Source organism: Caenorhabditis remanei, chromosome V (genome assembly GCF_010183535.1).
Source record: "Caenorhabditis remanei strain PX506 chromosome V, whole genome shotgun sequence".
Classification (NCBI taxonomy): Eukaryota; Metazoa; Nematoda; class Chromadorea; order Rhabditida; family Rhabditidae; genus Caenorhabditis; species Caenorhabditis remanei.
In genome coordinates this window covers 4,566,577-4,583,593 of record NC_071332.1, presented here as the reverse complement: position 1 = coordinate 4,583,593, position 17,017 = coordinate 4,566,577, and the positions used below count along the sequence as shown (strand labels likewise).

At 40.6% G+C, this 17,017-nt stretch overlaps 2 protein-coding genes across 2 annotated transcripts; both read right to left on the bottom strand.

Moving 5' to 3' along the window:
- Window positions 1–554: 554 nt before the first annotated feature.
- On the bottom strand, window positions 555–5,380 carry GCK72_017285 (uncharacterized protein; the record flags this gene model as incomplete). The annotated part of the gene is made up of 9 exons (XM_053731999.1): window positions 555–650; window positions 1,580–2,324; window positions 2,378–2,897; window positions 3,010–3,162; window positions 3,269–3,416; window positions 4,120–4,356; window positions 4,916–5,017; window positions 5,065–5,142; window positions 5,318–5,380. The coding sequence occupies 9 exons, from the start codon at window positions 5,378–5,380 to the stop codon at window positions 555–557; spliced, it is 2,142 nt and encodes a 713-aa protein (XP_053580912.1).
- A 4,222-nt stretch (window positions 5,381–9,602) lies between these two features.
- Window positions 9,603–11,805, bottom strand: GCK72_017284 (uncharacterized protein; the record flags this gene model as incomplete). Its single annotated transcript, XM_053731998.1, has 5 exons — window positions 9,603–9,671; window positions 9,726–9,931; window positions 10,562–10,681; window positions 10,733–10,942; window positions 11,676–11,805. The coding sequence occupies 5 exons, from the start codon at window positions 11,803–11,805 to the stop codon at window positions 9,603–9,605; spliced, it is 735 nt and encodes a 244-aa protein (XP_053580911.1).
- Window positions 11,806–17,017: the final 5,212 nt, after the last annotated feature.

Below are 17,017 nucleotides of genomic sequence, written 5' to 3'. Positions count from 1 at the left end.
GTTGACATGAATCTCTTCTTGTTTTCTTTTCTCTCTCTCCCCAAAAAAATGCTTAATATTCCTAATAGTTTTTTCTGTGATTTTCTTTTTTGTAAGCCATAGAATTTCTCTCTCATTTTCGTCATTCTTCTTCATTCCTTCTACGGTTGTCCCTTTCCAAATTCTTCTGGAAACTTGTCTTCTCAATCCGTTTCTCAAAAACCACAACAAACATTTTTCGAGCACAAGTAAAATAGTAAAATAATTGATTGTTTATTCATTTTTTATCATTTTTTTTTACAAAATTTTTATATAAAACAATCTGAATAATAAATAAATGATGGCAGAGAAACAGTGAGCAGGCGGCAGAAATCAAACAATAGAAAAATGGAATTATTGCTCGAGAATTGTGTTAGGCTTATCCCGTTTTGAGGTCGATCGAAATGCAAGTAACAAATGCAAAAAGTGAAAAGGCGGCGGGGAATAAAACTATGAGAAAGGAATGAGTTAGGTAGTGAGACTCTTGTGGAATTGTAGGCGAAAATAAATAATAAAAAGTACAAATACATAATGATCTACTTTCCTGAAGTTTTGAAAAGATACTCGAGTTGTGGTGGGACTGTCGGCAGGAGATCTGGTGGTGGTTGGAAGTTCTTGGCGAATTTCAGGAACTGAAATAGGACGGAATTGGGTATTGGGATTACGGTAGATGTGTGCTATGGTAGATGACGGTAAATTAGTTCAGGGGATCAAAAGATCGTGGCAAGTAGATTTGCAGAACTTTCACGAAATTTTCATAATTGTCAATCGGGATAAAACGGACCCACACGGGCCGAAGCAAAACTTGCTTCAAACTTAATCTTATGAACCAAAAACTATACCATAATGTAGATCTCAGCGAATTCTATGTATACGACTTACTACGGGCCGGATGGTTATTTAAAGTACCGCGGGTAGGGATAAAGTCCCGAAAAACTAGAAAATGGCAAAAAAGAATCATTATAGCCCGGCCCGTGATACATTAACAAATAGCCATTCTGTTCATAGTGAGTCACAGATATAGAACTCGCTGAGATCTACATTTTTGTATAGTTTTCACCTTATAAGATTGAGTTTGAAACGAGTTACAGATCGGCCCGTGTCGGTCCGTTTCAGCCCAGTTGACAAGTATAGAAGTTTTAAATCTCAGATGTTCAAATAACAAAAATTGTATTAGCCGGGGTAGCAAATGGATTCCAGTATGATCTGGGCACGTTTTGAAGCGAAATATAACATTCTCAGTATGGGTCATATTTCTGCTAGTGTAAGGTTAACCTAGAAAACAAAAGAACTAAATATTCAGAATCCTTGAAAACTTTTCCACCAGAGAGACCCCTCAACTAACAATGTTGTTGTTACTAGGCAAATCGTAAGACTGCTTGCTTATGATTTTCTAGAAAAGGTCCTGTTTTAGTTCATTTTTGGCATCATAAGGAGACTTTGGAATAGAATAGGCTAGATTTTCCAATTACTTGTAAAATTCGGAACTAGTAACACCTTTTTATAATTAATCTACGGCATTCCATTAAAATTGAAAAACGTTCAATTTTCAGACACTCACCTGATCCTTGAAAACATCCATAGCTCCAGCAGTGTTAGCCCATCTCTGCAGCCTCTGCAGATTATCCAACCCAATTGTTCTATCCACATGACCCAATAACTTGGCTTGTGAATCCAACTTCTGCGATCCCAGTGCAACCTCAAGGATATCAATGAACGCAGCCTCTGGTGGTGTTCCGTTCTCGAAATGATCAATAACTTGGTTGAATCCTGTATCTGCCTTGCTCAATACGCTAAGAAGCGCCGATGGTTTCACAGTTGTCACTGAGTTTTCAACTTGATCAACGGCTTGCCCGCTATACGGTGATTTTCCTGCAGCGGCACCTCCTAGACCAACCGATGGGACTGGTGGTGGAGCAGCGCCTCCTGGGAACACCGGTGGTCCGTAACCATCTCCCGTTGGTCCCTTAGATCTTGTCAATGCAGAGTCTCCAGTGAAATACTCATTTTCGCTTGGTCCCGCGCCAGTGTCTCCTCCAAAGTCTGGATCAGGTCCGGATGGTGCTGGTGGGGCAGGTGCGGCGCCTCCACCAAGTCCAGAACCACTTCCGAAGCCAGCTCCACCGCCTCCGAATCCTCCGCCGCCTCCTCCAAAACCACCGCCTGGTCCTCCACCACCTCCTCCTCCGAAGCTTCCGAATCCTCCGGCTCCAGAGAATTCTTTAGGTGGGGAGACTGGGCGGAGTCCAGAGTTTTGTGGGATCACAACTGACTCATCTTTGTCGACTGCGGGGTTTGGTTGTTTTCTGAAAAAAATTTAGAAGTTTTTTTGATGGAGTTTAAATTAAAAAGTGGATACCTTTGAACATGTTTAGGCTTCTTTGGTGCCGGTTTCTTCGTTGTCGTCGTAGCTGGTGCTGGTGTAGTCGTTGTCTCCAACTTATCCGCTGGCACGTTGAAGTTGAATCCATTATCCCCACCTCCTACTCCAAACCCAACATTTTGGAACTCTGGTGGCAACTCAGAAGGTCCGAATCCAAATCCTGCTCCAGACTCTCCTGGTGGTCCAAGAGCGGCTCCCGAATCTCCGCCAAATCCACTATCCCCAGTGATTCCAGAATCTCCATTTCCAGTCAAACCTGAATCTCCTGTTTCAATGATTCCAGAGTCTCCACCAGAGATTCCAAACGATGCTTCTACTGGTGCCTCTGTTGTGGTTGTAGTCGTCGTGGGTCTTCTGGAGGCAGTCGTTGGTGGAATATAGATTGTGGTGGTTGCAGGGGCGAGGGTTGTGGTACCGTAACCGAATTTGGCTCTAGCATTGTTCATGAATGGTGTGAGATTTGGATCTTCTGGCATTGGAAGCTCTGCTTTCTCTCCTAAAAAAACTCGGTTAGGTCGAATGAAAATTAGTATGGTAAATAAATCAGAAATAGGAAAGTTTTTTTTTATTATTAAAAGCAAAGTAAAAAATAAAAAAGAAGCACCAACCAGGACGACGAATCCTCAAACGAGGGCGAACGGACAATTTTTCTTGCACAAACTTGACACCTTTCAGAATAGGTTTGGTACGTGAATGATAGTTTCCGGATATCGGCAGCTCAGCGGGAATTGGTTGCGGTTGCGGCTCGGACGGTACAATTCCTAAAGCACAATTACATTCAGAGAAGCCACCGAAGAAGCGGTTAGGGTTTGGAAAAGATAGTTGTAATTCCCGAAGCACATGAAAATAAACAAGCAAGAAAGATACCTTGATCCAATGGGTTGACTACATGAAGAATCGGTTGCTCAATAGCTGGTCGCTCGACTTCTACCATCTTCTCGGTTTTCTTTGGAGCATTCAGTTGACGGATTCTGTATTGGTGATGGGCGGAGTGTGGTGGGAGATCGGATCCTTCCTGGAACAAAGATACGTTGTCATTAAAAACACTAAATTTAGGAGAACTGATGTGAATAGTCAAAAACAAACTTGGATGAGAGCGTAGAAAAAAGTTGTCTCATTTGTATGAGCTGTAACGACCTCCATTGTTTTTCCACCCATACAATTTTACATTTTTCTTATAGGTCAAGTAAAGCGCTTCATTTTTGTAGTTGACAAGTTTTTGATAGCTATCGACACTTTTGAACTATGCGTCTTTAAAGCTCAGCGCCTCTGGCAACGAGAGGGAGAGAGTGGGGGAGACGCAGAGGAGAGAGAGTGTCTGCTTTCTCTGCGCCTCTCCTCTTCTTTACAGTACGATGTCTTTAAAGTACTATATCTCAAAAACTATAAAAGCTATCAAAAAGTTGTCAACTGTAAAATTGACGATCAGATTTTGGGCAATGTTTTTGTAGTCAACATTTTTTTGATAACTTTACTGGTTCGTGAGATATTTAGTGTCAAAAACAGGAAATTCAGAGTGAGAGCAGTGATGGGCGCACCCCGCTATTAGATCCATCAAAAAGTTGTCATCCAAATACAAAGATAAAAATTTTGGTCTGTTTTATATTAAAACGACTTCGAGAATCTACTATTTTTTTACCTACATAAACTACATCAAAATTTGACAATGCATTTCAAGACAGTTTCCATATCAACAATAGTTTTTTTTTCAGTCTTACACCATTGAGCAGCGGATGATTAATCGTCTTGAAATTGATTCCCAATCTCTTCCATCTTGCTTCAATTCTCTTCCTTCTCGCATCATCTAAACTCTTTCCAAACTTGGTCGGTGTCTGCACAATATACGTAGTCGGCACACTTTCAGCAGAAGTCTCTGCAGATTCAGTGGCAGCCGATGTAACCGCCGGTCGAGACGCTCTCGGAGGTGCCACCGCACGCGGGACAAACACCTGATCCTGAAATTTCGGAATGGATTGGATGGAATGGCTTTCACTTTTCTTTTATTCTATTCAACAAGGGTGGCTGCTTTGAAACAAAAAGCTAAGCGAGGTCATCCTCGCGCGCCGCGAATAGTTTCGGGAAGTTTCTCTCTCTCTCTATTTTCGACCCCCCCCCCTCTCAAATTCACTCCGATTCCCTTTTGCGTGACCGACACAGACACAGCCAGAGGGCATTCAGGCTTGCGAAACCAGAATTCTGCGGTTTCGATTTCGAGAATCGGATTGAAAAGAAAGACCGAAACTCTGGATGACATGCCGTCCACATTGAATGTGTTGGATAACATGCATACATAAATGTCGTTGGTTTTTTTGTATGTGTCTGTCTTTCAACACAATATCGTAGTGGTATCTCTTATATCTGTAGGGATGGCAAATCTGTTCCTACGATTACGTCATGGACGTAGTAAAGGACGGCAGCAAAAAATGAGTCAGATGAGGAGAATAGATGAAGGGAGGATATGGATAGAACACGTTTTTGCTTATGCCATTTGCCCTTGGCTTCTCCTAGACTGACCTGTTCAGAATCTTCGGCGGAGAAGTGAGTAGGTTGACGCCTTCGGTCAACAAACTCATGGGTTGGCGAGTGTTCGATGGTTTGTGGGATGGGGCGGAGCATCTGAAATAAAACTTGTGGGAATGAGTCAGTCAGCAAGAGAGCCTTACCCTTAGCCTCCTGATCCCGTATAGTCTTCTGTGTGAGTGTGGGGCATCTCCGAAGGAAGCGTCGCCATCGTTTAGTTGCTAAAAACCAAAAATTTTGTCTATAGCTTCATGATTCTTATCCCTAGGCTATGCGTACACACGTTTTTCTTAGTTGTTTTCGCCCCACGATGAGGTAATAAATAAACATAATTTGCCATAGATGACGCTGTGAGACGAATAAATGTAATTAGTTGGAAAAGAAAAAGAGACCTACCGCGAATATAGACCCGGCCAGAAATAGAATGGCCAACGAGTGAGACAGTAACCGAGTGGGCATCGTGTCTCGGATGGCGCGGCGAGAGACACGGCAGCCGTTTTTGGTAACTTCTGGAAAGAATTTCAATTTTAGAATTTTAGAATTTTAGAGTTGTGACCCAGATCGTGTTGAGAAGAAGGGGGGTGGTGGTAAAAAAGCGGAGAGTTTCTATTGGTTTTTTGCGTCGGAATCTTGCATCGACAGATATAAACAGTAAGGGGGAAAGAAAAAGAGTGAGAGGGGGGAGGGAGAAGCTGAAGGTGGCCCCACGCCGGTCGGAATGAAGACGATCCCCCCCGACGATCTAAGAGGAGAAGAAGAAGAAGCTAAGGGGAAGACGCAGACGTGAAGAACACACGAAGACAGGATTACGGTGAGAAGAAGGCGATACATGAGGCCCCCTGGAGGAAAAGAAGACGATGAACATTTCCGAAGAAAAGGGGGGTGACAAAGCAGAAGATGAATATATATGGAAAAGGATGATGGAGGACTCTTTGTATATATTCATATATTATATAGTTGCAGAACAAAATCCCATATTGGGTCTAAGATTTCCTGGCGCTGTGCCAAGTCTGGTATCACGGTATCACAGACGTCTTATCAGAAAGATGCTTTGGAACTGGTTACATCCTAGACGAAGACAAAAGCATAAAGCAACAATGGGGCAAAAGTGAGAAGTGCGAGAAGTTGAAATTGTATATTATCTCGGGAAACGGATCAATTATAACACGAAGAGACACACACACACAAACACTAGAATTTCCAATAGCAATCCCGACATGAAGCGGTTGGTGAGATTGAGAGAGAGTGAAGAAATGACGGTCTCGGGGGGGAGAATGGACAACGGCCGCTTTCGTTTCGAAATCAGCTTCTCCCCCCCCTTTCGGACAGGCCAGCCGGCCCAGTAAGAGTAGCTGATAGATGATGACACCGAATTAGCTTCTCTCTCTCTGTTGGATTTCGTTTGCATTTCGTTCAATTCGGGAATTGAAATGGATGAAGAAAACGGCGTGATTTACGAGCCAATTTCGAAAGGAGAGGGTAATAAATCGAGTTGTGGACCACTAATTGGCAATCAGGTTGATTCAATGATTTAGACCAACCGGTGGAGATGATGATGGTGAAAAACGACTCCGGTGGATTCAGAAGTTTTGGTTTTGGCTAAGAGATCAGAAAAAAACTAGTGGATGGTGCGGAAGGAAGGTAAACTGTTCTCTGAGTTAGTTAGGCATTTTCGGGAAAGATCTGAGAAATAGTGAGATGTTTCAACTAAAAATTGTACAGAACAACTCTCGAGCAACAGTTTTGTAGTTGACAACGTTTTGATAGGTCTTCTAGCTTTTGAGATATGCGTCTTCAAAGTTAAGCACCGAAAATGAGAGAGTGTGAGAGCGCAGAGAAGCTAGAGTGTTTGACTTCTCTGCGCTCTTTCTCTTTTTAATTTCTATAGGTGGTACTGTAAGGATGTAAACTCTCGGATTTTGGAAAATTGGACTGTTAAGAAGTTTTGGTTGAAAACAAATGAAGGGGAAGGTTCTAATTTTTTCATTAACTTTTAACAATATCAGATTCTGTGGTTTGTCAGTGGTTTGGTACCGTGCTGCAACATCACAAATGGTCTCTAACGGTCTAAATTTATAATTTTTGCATTGAGCGAGGCTCAAGCTTTATTTTTGTAGTTTGCAATATTTTGATGGGTCCCATAGCTTTTGAGGTATGCATCTTTAAAGATGAGAAGTTTAAAAGCAAGACTGAGAAAGCGCAGAGAAGCTAGAGTCTCTGACTTCTCTGCGCCTTCTCTAGCAAAGAGTACAGTACAGCTAAAAAACCAAAGATAGACATATCCGAATGGAACAAGCTGATATAATAAAATGTCAGACGCTACTCATCAGAAGGAGACTGAAGAACTATGATCAGTACATAAAACTGGAAAAAGTGATGATGTTTAGCTATATATCACATGGGTCAAGGGGATCATAGAAACTAACTATGCAATAATGATCATAGACACAAGATATGTAACCGGATAGCTGCTGTTTTCAGAATTCTGTACTGACTAAGAATAGCAAAATTACATGCTAAAATCGCTTAGAAAGGTAAACATTGGTGCTAAAAGGTGTCTCAGCAGATGCAAGAAATCCAGAATGGCATCATCTTCCAAAAGCCATATCGCTAAATTCGATCACTTTTACTTCTTCCATGCAAGAACTTTCTCCCAATGTTTTTCGCGTTTTCCGCTCGACGACAAATTGCTGGAGAGGAAAAACGACAGTGCGTAAAAAGAGATATTTCGGAGGTGAAGGAGGAAAAAGAAACACTGAAAGTGAATTCCCTAAAAGGGCGACGATGGGGGGTAGAAGATGAAAACGAGTTAATCGGATGTCTTCTGATGGCCGATGTTCGTTGGCAGGAAGTGAGTGGATCTATCTGAGAGAGAGATCGTACCAATTAAGGAGAGCTTTTTTAGAAAGGAATGGGATGGATAAAGAGAGGAAAGTGTACACTTTTGTTGCGTAACAGGCGGAGAAGGGGACTAAGAAATCAAAGGTTTTATCCCTCTTTTATCATTGAGCGGGTTTTTTAGCTATGGGCGAGGCGAGGTCGACTGGATAATAGATATGATAAGAGGAGATGGAGGTGATGAAAGCAGAAGGCTACAGATAGGAAAAGGATCTTCTCACCCATAGAAGAGACTTCTCAACCATAGAAGACTGACAGTACACGGTTGAGAGATGGACACCTCCCACTGTGAGCACATTTGAATAATTCAGAGGGTGGTGGAATCCGGATGTCCGGCTGGTATACCTGGTAGATTCATTGAATAATGTATTAGCATTCGGGATGTAAAATTTTTGTTTGATTGATGTTAAGAGTCTCGGCTGAATAATGAGACAGTCTCTAGAATCGAAGATTCTGAGATCGCCAACACTTTTTGGTTTAGCGGCTGGTGCAATGCATGAAAGATGTCCTGGGGCTGGATAAATAACACACGGTCTACAGAGGAAAAAATAGATTCACAGGTTATCTAATTTGAGCAAAATTATGTTCAACTTGATTCTTCGAAACAAGAAATATGATTTCGCAAGGTCGCAGAGGCAACGCTGAGGCGTCTGAACCTTCCAAAGAATTCGCAGAGTGCAATGTGCTTCCGGCTTACTAGGGAAGGTTATGGAGTGAGTCTGGCGTTATGAGTCGTGACCTACATCGTTAGAAAGCTGAGAAAATGCTGATTCCGAATATATTTTCAGTTTTTGCCCTCGAGGCCTGGTATTCGAGAAAAACGAGATCAAAGCTTGTACTATAACTCCAGTATAACTCCAAACTGACTCCATGACCTTCCCTAGTTAGCGCATGCTGTGAATTCACGTCTAAAAAACCGTCAGAGTTATGAAATGTCTGTCAACTGCCAATCCAAAATTTTATACATTTCATCAACAGTTCGTTTTAATTTTGCTGGGTTTAGAAATTTGCATAACAAATTCAAGAAGGAGCACCAAAAAAGCATGAATCCACACTGACCTTGTTTTTCAGAGCCTTGAATCTCAAAAGCCTTTGTAGCTATTTAAATTGTGGTAACTGTGATAATGATGAACATAAAATTTAACACATTTTCTTAACTGTTCACTTTTTGAAAACTTTTGTAGCTTTTAAAATAAGACGGCTTCAAGTTGGTTACGCAGGCGCGCTAGACTCTATGCGTCATCTCAATTCCTTATTTTTTCAGTTACTTATTTTATCAGTACCCTTTTTAATTCTGAAATTTCATTTTTTAACTCGCTAAGAACTCTCCAAAATTCGTCACCACCTTCTATTCCGTCTCAAACACGCTCCGTTTTCCCCGACTGTGACTGATAATGAAACAATCAAAACTATTTCAGAAACGGTTTATTGCAGTTCATAAGATAAGTATTTCATAATTTTATGATCATTTTCTCTATCAACGTTTGTTTTTAAAACAATTGAGATGCCGGAAACGTTTAGAACGCTGCTTTAGAAGGAGATTTTTGTATTTGGAGGATATCGTGGAGGTAAAAAAGAACAATCGAAGTAGGTAGGAACTGATACTATTGGGAAAGAAATGAGATTCAGATTCAAAAGGGACCAGGTATCGCAAAAAACCTTGTAGGAGTCAGTTGGAGATCACAACTAGTATCAAAAAGTATCAAAAAGTAAAGCCGGTTTACCGGATGGAAACACATCACTAGGACGATCAAATTTGATAGAAAATGGTTTTAAAAAAAGATTATTCATTTGATTTCTGGAGCTCTTGTTGTTGGTTACTCAGAAGAAGAACACGGGAGGCGAGTTCTGTCTGAAAGAAAAAATACTTGTTTAGTTTTTGGGCTTAGTCGTAAGATACACATACCACAGACAGTGGAGACTCCTGATCCCACGATTGGGATCCTTTCCGAAGACGGCTCAGTGGGACTTTCTTTCCGTCGATCGAAATACGTCTACGACTCGGCTTGTAGCGATAATCCGGGTATTCTTGTTTGTGGAGCTCTTTGAGATGTTCTTGTTCGTCAAAGTACGGCTTCTTTTGATCGTCGCGCATCTCTTTCCAGCGTTGTCCTGCAAGATTTTGTTTTGAAAGAGGGTAAGATTTGTGAACGGGGAATCAATGTGTCCTGTGTGTGTCCAAAGGTTGCCTAACCTTTCCCGAGCTCTTGCTCAAAGTCGCATCTGGTTAGGTACAAAAGTCAGCAGAGCTTACAAGGGAAGCCTTTGGAGACGCCATTTTCAAACGAGCTATAGATTTGAATATAGGTATTTTTGACCACGAGGAGTCCATTTCTGCTGTGAAAACCTGCTAAATGTCTATGAAAGCCGAGTTATAAGCTCTCAAGCGACGTACGAGCACAGGTAAGCAGTTGGCAAACACAAATGGAACCGTGTGATGGCGTATATACCGCCGATTTGGAATTCCATGTGAACAGGCTTAACCATATGAAAAGTTTGAGAGCTCATAACTCGGCTCGCAGAGACATTTAGCAGGTTTTGACTGCAGAAATGGGCTCCTCGAGGTCGAAAATACGTATAACCAAATTTATAGGGTTGTTTGAAAGTGGCCTCTCAAAGACTTCACTTGTTAGACTCACAAAAAAACTTGCACTATCTTTCTTGGTTGAAAACTATCAATGAGTTTAATTACCTTGCTCAAAATCTGTTTTAAAAAATCCGCGCCTATTAACATTTACTCACCCAGAAGTTTCGAGATTGTGCTGTTGTGACAATCCGGATAGCTATCCGTGATCTTGCGCCTCTCCTGACGGGACCATATCATGAACGCATTCAATGGCCGCTTCACATGATCCTTCTTACCTTGAAACACAAAAGATCAAAACCCTGCACAAAAAGGGAATTAGATAATACCCTCATTTCCATAATGCGTGCCGAAAGAGAATGGAGATGGAAGGCAGGTGAGCGGTGAAAACGGAACCGGTGGAGGGGTGGCTAATGCGGGAGTGGTTGGTGGCAGGGTGGAGAGATTAGTAGTTGTTTGGGAGAGTCTCTCCTGGAGCATGGAGAATACGAGCTTCCATTCCGGGCTGTTGAGAAGTGCTTCGATGTTTGGGTTTCCAGCTGGAAAGGGGATTTGGTCAAAATAAAAGGGTGTTTTGCAGAAGGGATTAACTATAAGTCATGTTATATAAATGGCACTTGCAAAAATAACAAACTAAAAAAGTGCTAACAAGAAAACTAGTAATGTTATCGAATTACCTTGAAATCGGTTCAGGGTAGAGCTAATTATAACACTATTGTCGCAATAAAAAAGTTCCGAATTTTTTCAGTCTGCATTTTGTCGTGAGAAAAAATGTCGGAACTTTTTTATTTCGAAAATATTGCTACGAAAATGAAAACCTGGAGATGCTCCTGATGGCTAGCCTAACTTGTAGAAAAGTTATGTTAATTCAACCGTGCAATCACAAAGCACAAGTCACAACGAAAAAGTTAAACATATGTTTGTCCATTTCTTTTTAGCACACTGGACGAAATAATGCGCTAAGATTTTATGAAAATGGAAAGGAAACCCGAATTTGTAGAACGGAAATCATCAGCCTACACCTAGGTTAATTACTTCATTAATTAATGGAATTATGAAATAGAGCCAATGTCTAGTTTGAGCTGAATTTCAATTAGAATCTGCTAACTTTTCTTGCAAAAAAAGAAAAAAATCTAATTCCAACTTGTTGCACTGGACTAGAACAATTTTCCCACGGCAGTGTCTAAAACTATGTGCAAAAGGTATCAGGTTTTTGACCACCAGGGTCTGATGACTCAGGTTATTTTATAGCTAGAACTAAAAAAAACTTACCGCTCAACAACATTTGTGTCTCTTTCAGAGCATCCGCTGGCTGCACTGATTGCGCCATTTCACGTTCTGCCTCCTCGTCATCGTTGTTCGTCAGCAGCAACCCGAAATCAGAGTTTTCATTGTGAAGCATCTGAACAATAAAACATGCATTATCAGCAGAAAAATCAGAAAAATCAATGGCGAGACGACGTTTTTCAAAAGATAACAATAGATCGATGGAAAGTGTTCGAAAGAAGCAAAGACCACTTCTTTCATTTATTCAATTTTCGTCTATAATAGTTTGCGTGGGCATTCTGAATGAAATGAGTAAAATCGCTCTGTTGTTCTTACCCTAAACAAGTTAATAATAGGTTCAGTAAACTATTATTAAGATTCTGTTTAGGTTTTCGAATTTTAAATACGGTCTAAAAATAACTAATTTTCGAAAACATTTTGGAAGGAAAAATCCCAAAAAAACAACAATTGTTTATCAACCGAGCGTATTTGCATGAACTAAGCCCTTCTTCCTGACAAGCCGGACGAACAGATAAGAAAAGTGGGGGAAAATGGAAAAGAGAGAAGTGAAATTGTGACTAGTGAATGGGGGCGGGGTTCAAAGTGTAACAATAGGCGAGGAAGGGGGGAGAAGAAGGAATGGACGCTCGGAAAAAAAGAAAAGAGAAGAGAAGTGAAAACATGAAAGTGACCTTGCCTAGACAGTCGAGAACGATTCTGATCTAATCCGGCGGGAAGATGAAAGAGTTTTCTTTGTTTACATAAGCTAATGTCAAGATTATGTTGCAAGCTGAAGGTTATCCGTGCTGCTTGAATTTCAAGGCCAAGATCCTATAGTTTGTAAAATCTGACTTGTTGCCTGTTCTTAATCAGAACAGGCCGAAATAAAACTGGTACGGATCAGAACTGGCACAATTCAAAACCGTCAGAAATAAGTCTAAGGCTCCTAAACTATCTTTCAGCCGGTTTTGATTCAAGCCGATCTGATTAAGGGCAGCACCGTTAAAACCGGAAGACTGTACATTTTAAGCCATGGTCAGTAATGGCCGAACTTTTCTTTTCATATTGGAATTCTCGGTTTTCAACTGCCGAATGTTTTTCTTCGGATTTTCAGAATGGAATTCTAGGTTATCAACTTCCGAATGTTTTTAAGATTCTTGGCCTAAAAAAACCAAACTACAAAAGCTCTGCCTGCACTAACGATTTTGAACTTCCAGCACGTTTTGAAATCTATATCTCAATAAAAACATAGTGACCCTCGACACAACTCGATGAGCCTTACCGCCGGAAACTTTAATTTCCGATGAACAATGAGCTTTCGAACTTTTCAAAATTTTAAAATACCATTCTTTATTTTTAGGGCTAAATAACAAAGTCCATCTCCATTTTTTTCTCAGTTACGAGATAAAAAATCTGAAAATAAAACCAAAAGGTGGGATGTTCGAAAAGCGGATGAAAAGAGACTAGGGGATTAGGAAAGAAACGGGGCGAATTTTTATGTTTTCACGGAGTTGAATGCCAAAACGAGAAGGGATATTATGGCTTTTATGGCTGTATTGAAAAGGTTGTGGTTTTGGAATTAGTTTTTGAGAATCACATAAAAACTTGTATATGTATTATACTTTTCATGGAAACTTATACTTTTCTTGGGGTTATTTTGGGAACTAGGGTTTGATCCAAATGATCGGAACGCTGAAAACAAAACCTGGGAATTCTGAATCAGGTACTGACAAACTCCACCATTAGAGCATCAAAAAACAAAACATTGAAACAAGAAGGAAGGCTCTCATGTGTCAATTGTTCTTGTGGTGGTGCGAACCTATCTTCTATAGTTTACAATGTTTTTTTGTTCGAGAGAGAGTCAGTTGTTGCATGCTTTTTGTTCTCGAGTTGTCTTTTCATTATCAATGACTCAATAGAAGATGAAAAGAAGAAACGATACTGGGGTATTCGGGATCAGGGACGACGAGAACTTTCTGCGGTTTGAAAACTCGACAATCGGCAATTCCGTTGGCTCTCGCCTCTGTTTGCGGGATAGATTGTAACAGGGTGCCAGGAAGTTTAGAGCAGTTCGATTGAGCAAGGTATCCAAAAATGAAGTAATCGAACCTTGACCCTGAAATTTCTAACTAAGGAAGGCCTCCGAACAACCGTGAAGTTATAGGACGTGACCTATATCATTGGAAAGCTGAAAAAATGCTGATTCCAAATATATACTCAGTTTTTGCCCTCGAGGCCTGGTATTCGAGAAAAACGAGGTCAAACTTTGGACGTTGGGCTTTGCAGGAGGATGTGTCTGGTAATCCGTTGGTGAGCTTAGTGATCAGCTCAGTGATAGCTTGTGAGAGTTGAGACATCGGATGATATTGGCTTTTTTGGATTCCTGTGACATCTGACAAAAAATGGGAAGTGGTATCAAGTCTACAAATATGGTTGGTCAAAACTTCAAGCACTTGATCGGTGCTGTGTCTAGCACGAGATCTTCCAGAATGCGTCACCCACTCATAATCCCGAACTCTGACTTCTCGGCGTCTCCCACACAAACTTCAGGTCTACAGGAGCTGAAAATAATTGGTATGGTCAGAGAAACGTACAAAGTCCCACATGCTGGCCAGAATCACAATTTTTTTTAAAAATTTTCCGGCTGACAACCTTTTGGTAGCACTTCACGCTTTTGAGTTCTGTGACTTTGAAGATAGGTAACCATGGTGAGAGAGCACAGAGAAGCTAGACTGTCTGACTTCTCTGCGCCCTCTCTCTATCCTTCTCATCGCTTTAGTTGCTTATCTTTAAAGGCGCATAGCTCAAAAACTATTTCAGGTAGCATGAAGTTATGAATCTCAAGAATAAGTGCCTAAATTTCATAGTTTTCGATATCTGTAATTTGTCGCCTCTCCAGAATATTCGGATCTACCTCGATGACAATTCCTGTAAACTCCAAGACACCACAAAGAGGCAATCAAAAGTTGTCAATAATATCTCACGACCACCACAATTGAGCCCATTGAAACAACTTCCAGCGACATGTGTTGTGTCACTTTTTCTTTCAATTCATTTTCATTTCCCTCGTCTGATTTTTGATATCCGATGTTCTATTCTAATCGTCAAGCTGATTACCCTCTGAATATATGTCCCCAAACCTTTCTTTAAATTTCCGACCACACATACAAACACATTCTCTCACCAATATATACAATAAAACCTTGACAATTGATAGTTCATGTTTACATAAACAACGTATGATATGACCCATAACTATAGAAGTGGTATGTGAGTCTCACAACAGTATTCTCTGTGTTTATTTTCAATGACTTGATAAGTTTTTTTTCGTCATTTTTGAAGGGGAGTGTGTAGTTTGAGGTCTTCTTGCTTTCAGAGTAAATCAGGTGGAATAGATAACCTGAACAGCATTTATACAGTTCAGATTCTGAATCAGAGACCATTTTGAGTTTGTTTTCAAGTTTCAAAAATATCTAACTGTGCCGAGTTCCAGCACTTAGAGCCAGGCAGTATTCAATAGTTGAACTTTTGGCTTCATTTGCTTATAACTCAGTAACTTTAGCATTTTGAACATTTTAAAAACAGATTCAGAATCCTTGTATCTCTCTAACGGTGTAAGCTTTTCATAAAATTATCAGTACTATCTTCTGTGAAAATGTTGGTTGACGGTATTTTTACTTTCATGGTATTTAAAATTAGCCACATTGTTTCAAATTTATATTGGATGTGTAGATCAAACTAAGAGCTGCATTTTTGTAGTTGACAACTTTTTGTTAACTCTTCACACCTTTGAGATATGCGCCTTTGAAGATAGGTGTCTTCGGAGAGAGAGAGAGCGCAGAGAAGCTAGACTGTCTGACTTCTCTGCGCCCTCTCGCTCTCTCTTCTTCTCATCTCTTCAGTTGCTCATGCTAGCTGAAAAAGTTTTTGAGCTACACGCCTTTAAAGATGAGCAACTGAAGCAATGAGAAGAGACGCAGAGAAGTCAGACAGTCTAGCTTCTCTGCACTCTCCTTCCCTCTCGCGTGACGTTGCTTTTTTTTTGGAGGCGCATAACTCAAAAGCGTGAAGTGCTACCAAAAAGTTGTCAACTACAAAAATGGAGATCTAGATCTGAATAATATTTTTGTAGTTGACAACTTTTTGATAACTCTGCTAGCTTTTGAGATGTGATTGTTTGAAGGTGGGTTTCCACCCCGCAAAATAGATACAAACATTCAGACACTCCTTTGAAATTAGCAAATTTTCACTGTAACACTGCGCAAAATCATTTTTTCGATGAAATAGTCAAGTGGCTTTTGATGCGCCTTTAAATTATCCATCTTGTTTTGAATACAAAAAACTGTTTTCCCGGATTACTGTACTTTCAAAACATGTTTTTTCTTCAAAATTAAAAAAAAATTGACGTGTTTCCAAAACGTTTTTTTCTTTGTATCCACGTATTGCCCCGTTTTCAAGTTACCCTTTTCTCATTATCCTATCTTCCACCATTTCCCCCAATTATTCCTAATTACAGTCAGCGCAATCAATGACGTCAGCAGCATTAGAAGTCGCCCAACCATCAACTACTGTGAAATGGGATCGGATTGACATTGAGGTACGCCGGGGGGCACTTAAAATAATTGAATGGGCCGGCGGTAAGTAGTGAAAAGGGGAAAAAAGTAATTGTAAAACACTGTTGACCGTTGCGATTATATGGAAACTCTCTCTCGTCGGGTCGGGAGGGACAACAAATATGAATAATCCCGAGGAAAGAATCGTACACTTTTCGGGTTTCTGTTATTTCGTTTTATGGTGGTTACACGTGTTTTGTCCATTTCTGAGCACCAAAAAAGTCGCCGACGGACTGAGAAAGAGCAAGTTATCGAATTTCACTTTTGAGTGCTCTGACCGCACGGTTTTCTTGGTTTTCATCGTGTCTGTGCTTTCTTTGGTTCATCAATTTGGCTTTTTGACGGTTTGCAGTGTTGGAATGATCCTGAGATCCCTGTACCGCTGGAAAGCTGATGTTACAGGGATTCTGAATCTGTATGCAAAATTTTTGCAATGTCAAAATGAACCAAGTTACAGAGCGAAATGCTGTAACTCGGCTCATGTAGACAATTCGAAAAATTTGAAAACGAATTCAGAACCCTCACGTCTTCAGCTTTCCAGCAATTCCGGTTTCTCCTAGAAAGGATTTGCTGAGGTTCAGTTATCACGCGTAGATCACAAACTGTCGTTTCACTAATATTAGATGTTGAATCGACTTTCAAAATACTGTAACTCGGTTCAAAGTAACACTACACAAATTCTGAAAAATATTCAGAATCTTCACGTCTTCAGCTTTCCAATCACGTAGGCGGTGC